This window comes from Schistosoma haematobium, assembly GCF_000699445.3.
Source record: "Schistosoma haematobium chromosome Unknown HiC_scaffold_517, whole genome shotgun sequence".
NCBI lineage: Eukaryota > Metazoa > Platyhelminthes > Trematoda > Strigeidida > Schistosomatidae > Schistosoma > Schistosoma haematobium.
In genome coordinates, this window is record NW_026137136.1 from 1,787 (window position 1) to 10,898 (window position 9,112).

A 9,112-nucleotide genomic window follows, 5' to 3' on the forward strand; every position below is an offset into this window, starting at 1 on the left:
TTTTCACATGTTATTCAAGTCACTGTATCTCACGTAACAAACATAATGAGGCTTTGATACTACTGAACACAAAAGAAGTACATCTGGTATAAAAATGCAGAAACAACAGTGACTAGTGTATCCAACTTAGCTTTAATTTTTAAAATGATGTTCATTTAAGATAACCGATTAGGTCTGTCAACAAAGAACAGCTATATGGTTACTAAAATTTAGGCACCTAGGTTGTCTATCTATAACAGGTCTTTACCATTTTCAAAAGATACCTCCGTTTCACATTTCACGAACATGAGAACTGAGATAACAATATTGTGCTTTGTGTTAATGATGTTGATAGATATAAGTAGTTTGTACCATCAGTGAAAAGTGAGATGCACGGAGGCAGAAAGTTAAGGGAAATCGAGGAGAATAAGATGAAAACAGAGAGTGACGGAGTGCGGAAGGGAAGGACCAATCAAGTCTGAACTAACGGACAGACATTTTAGAAATAAGTTATTTGATATACGATTCTCAGACTTACCAAGTTATTCTGTAATTTCATTTTTTTAATACAACATTACATATGATATGTGACGCACGAAGTGCTACTAGAAAAACATTAAACAAACTATTAAAAACCGTGATTTGTGCAAACTTGAAACGATTGACCACATTATTGTTCTGATTATGGATCAACAGACATGCCACAAATTTCGTTTACGTTTCCAGCACTGGCAAATCTACATATCAACAAGTTATCAATATCGTGGATATTTTTCAGGGAAACTCTGCTCCAGACTGCTTATAATGACTGAACCACTTGCATAGCACACACTAGAAACTATATTATTCGGAAAAGTCATGAAATCATCATGATAAGAATGTAGATCACCAACGTAGATGATCTATGTCAAAATGATTGAAGGCCTACTCGAGTGAGACGTGAATGATGTGACAAACTAGCTAACGTCGAAGTCACACCTCACGGTCAGCACCTTACGTGGATTACCCCACTGACGTGTCAGGGTACTATAGATGCTTTGAAGACTGTACAACACAAAGGACGTCATTGCAGGAACATATTAGGTAAAGTAGATACAAGCGAAGGCAAGACCACTACCGCATGGGCCAGTCCATGGCGTACGATTAACTGATGCGTGTTGGTTGTCGTTGACTCTGATGAGGATCGATGATTTGTTCGATAATCAATGACACAACTGCAGGATGATTTGACTAGGGCTCAGCTGAATTTCACTGGCCCTACAAGAATATTCGACTGAAGGATATTATGTGAATGAACCGATTGAATTTTCTGCTGCCCAGTTCTCTCCACATCATATATGATGTAAGCACGTGATAAAACCTCCACTAGTCCACTAACAAAAGTTACCTATTCATGTTCATATTTACTACTGCTCATAACAGTAATACGTTTTTATTGTGAATCGTTTCATAACAAAAAGTGGTAATGAGCTGTTTGAAATGTAGTTTAGGGTCATCTATATACTTTTTTCTAACAAACATTTTTTTGTAGTGAACACAGACTGAAGTGACCTAATTCGCCACTTTTAGTGAACGAAGAGCATCTCGTTACTAATAGCAATGTGCAGCGCTATGAATAAAACAGCAGCCATTGTTACTCCAACTTCAGCTGTGTAAGTTATAGTTTTAGTAATCATTTGAACAATTTCTTACATCATAGGTGTAAAAGTTGGATTTTTGACATGTGGATTGCTAGTTAAAATTCAAACCAGACATAAAATGAAGTCACCGCAAATTTTTCCTTATACACGTGAAAACTGATAACCCAGAAGTCTAGTTTTTAGCCGACCTATATAACTGATAGCTGTCGGTCGCTTTTAGTTTCAGGGTTAAGTTATTGTTTTCTAAAAAACAACCTATATATATCCAACTACTTAGCCAAACAATTGCAAAATCATAAATGTCTACTAGCTATTGGCACAACTGTGGTTAATCATATGACAATATTTACTAGAATGTACTTAGATATACACAAATTAAAAAGCGACTGCAAAGATAGGCCTCAAGGATGCTGGTTATTGCCTCAGCAATGAGGATAGTGAGTTTGTTTGGCTCTGCTAACCTGGACACCCTGTTTTCCAGCCGTGATCCAACTCTCTCTTTGAGAATGTACACCAATTACGCTGATGCTACTTAATCAAGTAGGACGTACTATTCGTCCGCCACATTGTTGGAAAACGGAATCCCACTGCTAGTCAGTTTGATCACTCTACTAACCTTCTTAGAGTAGCCTTGAAGGTGCTTTGTCCAGGTTTAAGGTATGAATTTCGAATTTACCATTGATGTTCTCCCAAACATTAAGTATACTTTTAAAGCAATGGATCAAGCAATCATAAATTGTCCGTTGGACTTTGTTCCCTACGTCATAGTATCAGTTCTTTTTTCTCTCGTAAGGGCCAAATCTAACACGTATAAAACCCCATATTCCAACTTATCAACTGAAATATTGATATGCAACGCGACACTGGACTATCTATAATTAATACATCTTAAATAACCAGCTATATGACATTCAGCTGAGTGGTTCCACCTAAACAAAAGTACTAAGGTGTGGCTGTCTGCACACAATCCAATACTCCAAATTTAGGTCATACTGTACGTATAGGCTAGCATGCTGAAGTCAAAAACAGTAGACTTTTTATTCATGCATTTTATACTGACTAGATACATCTGCCCTCAACAATCCCCGACTCTTTTGAACAGCAGACAGGAAATACTCGCTACAGTATTATGAACCGTTTTATATTTAGCACCATAAATCGTGGAAGTGATAGAAATCCATTTATTTATTTATTTGAACACATGAATATTGGTACAAGGGAGCGCCAATATATATGCGCCGCACAAAGCAATGAGAATTCGAAGAGAAGTAGAAAAAACTAAGGAGCGCAAAAGAAAAAGAGAACAATAACGAAGAGATTGGGGTAAGGTAGTGTGGTAGTAACGAGGAACGAAAAGGTACAATCAGAAGAAATCTTTCAGGTAAAGGAGACACAACCACTTTTTATGAAGAAAGTAAAGAAGGTTACAACAGGATCGCCACTGGCTTCTATTCTGAGCCATATCTGATAACGTCTCTAGCCACTGTGTAGCACCATCTCTCAGACCCCAACCAGTGAGTCGTGAAGGACCAACAGAAGCCAGTCCTTTGCAGCTTTCTTTCATACCACGACACCATGTCATATACTGACCACCTCTCCGCTTTTTCCAACCAGTCCCAGAGTCGGCAAATAATGCACGATGTGGAATTCTCTGGGACGACATTTGTAGAACATGTCCAAGCCACCGAAGTCGGTGTTTCAAGATGGTGACACCAATTGAATTATCATCTCTGTGCCCGAACACACGATGCCGAACCTCTGCATTACTGAGATGGTGTTGCCACTGAATGTCAGCAATCCTTCGGAGACAGCGATGATCGAACACAGAGAGTCGTCTAACGTCCTCAACTCGGAGAGACCAGGTTTCACAAGCTTAGAGCAAACTGCTCTCACCGACGCGTTGTGGATCCGGCCTTTTACAGCCAGACTAACATCACGAAGGCGCCAAAGGTGGCCCAGATTGGCATAAGCCGCTCTGGCTCTCACTATTCGTGCATTGATCTCATCACTCACACCCCCACCAGCACTTATGCAGCTACCCAGATACACGAACTTCTCAACTACGTCTATCTGCTCACCATCCAGGGTGAGTACAGGATTAGAATCCTGCCAGTCTTGTAGAAGTACTTTGCACTTCGAAGGTGCAAAGCACATACCATACCTACGGACACTGATTGCCAACTGATTAAGTGCGGATTGCATGCCTTGGGCATTATCGCACTGTAAGATAATATCATCCGCATACTCAAGGTCGAGAAGTCTTTCTCCAGGCAACAGATCCACACCACCATTACTTACATCCATCAGAGCTGTTTCCAGAATGTCATCGATGGCAAAGTTGAAGAGGAATGGTGAGATTGGGCAACTGTGCCTAACCCCACTGCTCGAATGGAACAATGGAGAGAGGTGGTTGTATGCCCTCACTCTGCCTGAGGTGCTTGTGTATAGGGCTTTTAGGATGTTAATAAACTTCTCAGGCACACCCTTCTTCAATAGACAATCCCAGAGAACAGTCCTGTCCAACGAATCGAAGGCAGCCCTGATGTCAAGAAACACTACGATTGTTGGCCTTTGAAAAGTATGGCGGTGTTCTAACATTAGGCGGAGGGTGAATATATGATCAATACATCCTCGACCAGAACGAAACCCAGCCTGCTCCTCACGAGTCAATCTTTCTCGGGTTTTGAACAACCTACGAAGAATGACGGAAGCCAATAGCTTGGACGCAATCGGAAGTAAACTTATCCCCCGATAGTTGTTACAGGAACGACGTGAACCGTTTTTAAAGATAGGGACAACTATCGACTCATTCCATGACGTTGGTACACTCTCTAGTTCCCAAACCTTTGTAAACAACGTCGTCAATTCCTTAGTCAAAAAGTCACCACCATCTTTAAAAAGAGCCGGAGGTAAGTCATCTGGGCCAGGTGATTTGTAACGCTTCAAGAGTTGGAGTTCCTTGCGGACTTCCTCCTCATTTGGTGGATCAGTCGTCACCGGCCATGGAGGGCAGGACAGTCTGACCGATGTTGCCGGAGCAGCAGGCCCGTTGAACTGCCCTTCGAAAATTCTGCCCATCGTCCAAGACGTCGATGGATGTTAGTGATTGGCATCCCATCATCCTCGCAGATTGTTTCACTCACACCAGACTTCTTGCTGCCAGTGGCTCGGATGAGCTGGAAGAGCTTCCGGTAGTTACCAGATGCAGCTGCTGCTTCCAGCTCATTAGCACGCTTCGACCACCAGGCTTCTCGGTCCTTACGCAAGCTTTGCCCAATTTCATTACGCAACATCCTTCGTTTATGGTCAAACTCACGGTCACCCGGAGTAGACCGACGGGCTTCAATGAGTTGTAAGGAACCAGAAGAAACCCAGTGCTTAAAAAGCGGGACGTTTCGCAAACCCACAACTGACTGTTCCCGCCATTTTCATGGCGTCATGCAATTGCAACCAATGCTCATCTATACTTTTCGGTGGAGTGGTAGCTAGCCTAGAGGCTAGCTCGGTTCGATACTTACTTGCAACAGAAGTTGCAACCAGCTTGCTAACATCAATCTTTTGGTGGTGGTCACTTCGTTGGCCACTGAAAAGTAAGGCAAGATTGGCGCAGACCAAGGCATGGTCAGAGTCCAGATAGGTACTCCAAAAGGAGCGGCAGTCTTGTACACAACCACGCCAGCGGTAGCTGATCGCGATGTGATCAATCTGAGTCCAGGCTTGAGATGCAGAGGGAGGACGCCAGGTGGCACATCGGCGATGACTGTGCCGAAAGTTAGTGCTAGCCAGAAACAGGTTGTGGTCTGTGCAAAGTTGCAGTAGACGGTCCCCGTTATCTGACCTGCGACAAACGAGTCCCCATCGGCCACCTAAACGACTCTCTTCTGTGCCTAGACGCCCGACCTGGGCATTCAAGTCTCCGGCTAGTACTACAATATCTGTCTGATGAACTTTCTGTAGAACTGTTAGTTGGTGGTAGAACTCATCCTTGATTGCATCCGGGCTGCAATCTGTCGGGGCATAGGCGGAGATGACGAAAGACATCGTTTCTCACGCCGATTTCTTCTCACTTTGATGGAACTTTCTAATCTAACAGCACATAACCGACTGTTAATGGGGATCCAATCGACTAGTGCTGCCTCAGATCTAGCGCTTAGTGCGACACCAACGCCAGCAAGACCAGACGAAGATGCCACAGGGTCCCCGGATAAGCGCACGTAAAACAAGCTTTTCGAAGCGACAGATGGAGATCGAATTTGTAGTTCTTCGCCAGAGTCTTGAATACGGGTCTCGGATAGACAACAAACATCAATATTAAGACTTTCCAAAGACATAGCCAGCCCTATCTGTTGTCCGACCTGCATAAATGTGCGAACGTTGAAGGCAGCCAGTTTGAATGGTGCACGTGGTTTCAGAAAAACTGCTTCAGTCCTCGTATTCGGTGGTAACATACAATTTTCAACCGGACAGTGACTCGAGAACGTCTAGATACAGTCGAATTTCCACCAAAGACGAGCCGCTGTATAAGTATAAAAGAGGGTGAATAATGTGGAAAATAATAATAATAATAACAATAATGACAATAATAGTAGAATAATAATAATAGTATTAATAATGACAAAAATTGTAATGATAATAATCTGAATCAATTGTTTGTTTTTCAAAGCGAGAAAGGTAATTTCCATAGGCATAAAGAGTTAATCAATTTGTGTGTGGGCTGTGATACTGCCCGGGTGCCCAAACCGAAGCAGGTGGTTTTCTCAGGGGGCCACTCCCCGAGCCTTTGACCTAAAGGTCTAACCCACAAGGCAGTGGAGCATCGTAAGGAGATGCAGTCCCATGGTAGCCGGTGACCAACGATTGGTTCATACGCCATTTGTTCCCGCAGGATACTGGAGCCCATGTGCACCATTGATTTGGAATCCGGTTAAAGCGCCGGACATTCGCTTTTCGTCCTCTCATTTTCGTAAACAACACCCCCGCCACGAGAAGGCAATGAGTAGGACTTCCCTGGCAGAGGCTGTATACGCGTGGCCGTGAGAGTATTTCGAGAGGGAGAGCGGACTCTCCCCACTCTCGGCCGTACCAGGGCATTCAGGGGACAACTTAAGGAGTTGGACACGGTTTTACAAATGGTTAGCGCAGATAGTTCTAAACGACATGAAGATTGGCTATATATCACCTCCTGTATATATACTGCGGAAGAAAACTCACACGTAAATACTGAACAGAAAGCTGGCCTACGCGCAAACCGATTTCGTAAGTATCAACAAGGAACTGTTGAGACTCCACAAGTCAATAGCACTGAGAGAAGTTTTGGAAGTGGTATTATGGATGTTAAGCGCAACATTTTCTGATAAAACCCTACTTTATTTACATTTCAGATTGATATCGGTATTACCTGGTTGAGGATAAATACACCATGTCTATAATTGAAATAATAAAAGAACAAACATCCGGCTTGAGACTGTCAACTCGAAACGACAACGTGCGGGGATGCTTGATCAAGGAATACCATTTCAAATGCAGCGTACCAACATTTCTCAAAGAAATACACTTCACCAACTTTTACACTAAAAGCGCTTCTGCACACCTATGTTACCAAGACACGGTAATTCCCACCCATACATATAATACACGTTTGTTTTTAGGCTTCTGCAGAACCCGTCTGGGTTAATCTCTTCAAAATTCAGATGATGAAAGACATTCACACTTCATTTGGTGCATGTGCTCAAGTTAGAATAACACTCCCTCCAACTTTCGAAACAGTTAAATCACGGAAACGATTATTCAAACTATGTATACAGTTACAACAACCCTCCTTAATGTGGAAAGAATATACAATAACAAATGTGCAATTTTTTGATGAGTATTTAGACAATTCTGACCAGACCACAACAGATTCCACTGAAGGTCGAACACACATCTAATCAATGAGACACAGAATGCTTTGACCACACTTTGCACACTAATAGAATTTAAACAAACGATACAAAGCCGTGAACTTAACGAAATAGATATCTTAGCACTATCTGACGCACACTTTGAAATTACTTGAAGTTACCAGAAATTTACAGGAAGACCAATCACGTATTTAACACACCATTGAGATTGAGAAAAACCACCACATAACGGGAGGATATTTACGAACATGGAAGGCGTGCCCAGAGCTTATTGGGGATGAGGATGAAGAAAACAAAAAGCGATCATGGTATGCCAAACTAGTTCTCCCAAATGATAGTATCAACGACACTGGAGACAAAGTGGATAGGCAGTCTTACTACGTGTTTACTTTTACACCGTAAAATCTGATGGAAATGTCCCATTCCTCGCAGAAACTAACGATATAACTCAAAGTGACGCAGAAAGGACAATTGTTTGCAAAGTATGTGAGGTATAGACGCGATATATCTAAAAGAACTGATTGTAATGAGTCTTGACACTTCATAATACAATACTGAAAAGGACTTAGTTTCCGAATGCATGAAAATCTAAATTGTTTGTGACTGTAAATTAAATAATACTTAGTACTCGTTATTGCAAATTACTGTAGTGTTCTGAAAAATACATCGTTATGTGGTCTTCGACCAGTACATACTTCATTCTGTAGACAAAGATAAGTTAATGCTCGCTGCCGATGTTTATAAAAATATAAAGGGCTTCTCGACTTTTAAATGCCCCACTAAGTTCATTTAAGATGTAAATGGTCAGAAGATCAACAAATACAAAGATAATACTGCGAATCGATTGACATGACAATGGAAAATAATTCTTCCATATGAAAAACTTTTATCAGTGAGCAAAAAGAGTAGCATAGTTACAGAAATTTTCAAACAAGACAAATTTTTGTATACTCATATAATATATGCAGAAAAGTAATAACCGCGGATAGTACCTATACATTCTTTATTTACACAATCATATCATTCTACGAATCATTTCATTTAATTGTTCTTCTCGAAACCTCTGTTAGAGAATCAACACGAGCGTGACAGCGCCGTGAACCTGACATCCAATCACGACTGGATGACATAAGTTTGAATGGACATAAAAAGCGCTGAACGGCCATGAAGTTTGAACCAATAGTTACAAGTTCGTGGATAATGTCCTCTATGCACAAAATCCCACAGTGACCTTTGAAAACAAATAGAATAATGATTTCAAAGTGATAAATCTAGATGAGTTTATCCACAAGACTATCAATGTTTGTATGAAGTAATATGGAAAACTATTGATAGTTTTCGGGATATAAATATCTGCAGTGTAACTAAAATAATATATCACACCCTTATTAACTTATATGGACAAGCAGGCGTGAAAAAAGACGGTATAAAATGCATCAGTCCACTGTGGCACTTCAAATTAACACAAAAGGGGATGCTAATGTCAAAAGACAGATACCAAGGATAACGCCTTAATCTAGCGGTCACAATACGAGACCAAGACTAAGATGTCTACCAGTCATAAATGAAGTAGAACCTAGCGCACATATGCAT

General features: G+C 41.4%; 1 protein-coding gene across 1 annotated transcript; it reads left to right on the top strand.

Moving 5' to 3' along the window:
- The first annotated feature begins 1,362 nt into the window (after window positions 1-1,362).
- On the top strand, window positions 1,363-8,335 carry MS3_00000526 (uncharacterized protein). The gene is made up of 5 exons (XM_051208258.1): window positions 1,363-1,460; window positions 1,511-1,631; window positions 7,001-7,227; window positions 7,268-8,133; window positions 8,185-8,335. The coding sequence occupies exons 3-4, from the start codon at window positions 7,039-7,041 to the stop codon at window positions 7,544-7,546; spliced, it is 468 nt and encodes a 155-aa protein (XP_051063933.1). The 5' UTR covers window positions 1,363-1,460; window positions 1,511-1,631; window positions 7,001-7,038; the 3' UTR covers window positions 7,547-8,133; window positions 8,185-8,335.
- The last annotated feature ends 777 nt before the right edge of the window (window positions 8,336-9,112 follow it).

What these genes read in the sequence shown, in the direction of transcription:
- MS3_00000526 (XM_051208258.1), top strand. Translation starts at nt 7,039, where the DNA reads ATGTCTATAATTGAAATAATAAAAGAACAAACATCCGGCTTGAGACTG. An exon ending in ACCTATGTTACCAAGACACG is followed by an intron (nt 7,228 to 7,267) that starts GTAATTCCCACC and finishes GTTTGTTTTTAG; the next exon opens with GCTTCTGCAGAACCCGTCTG.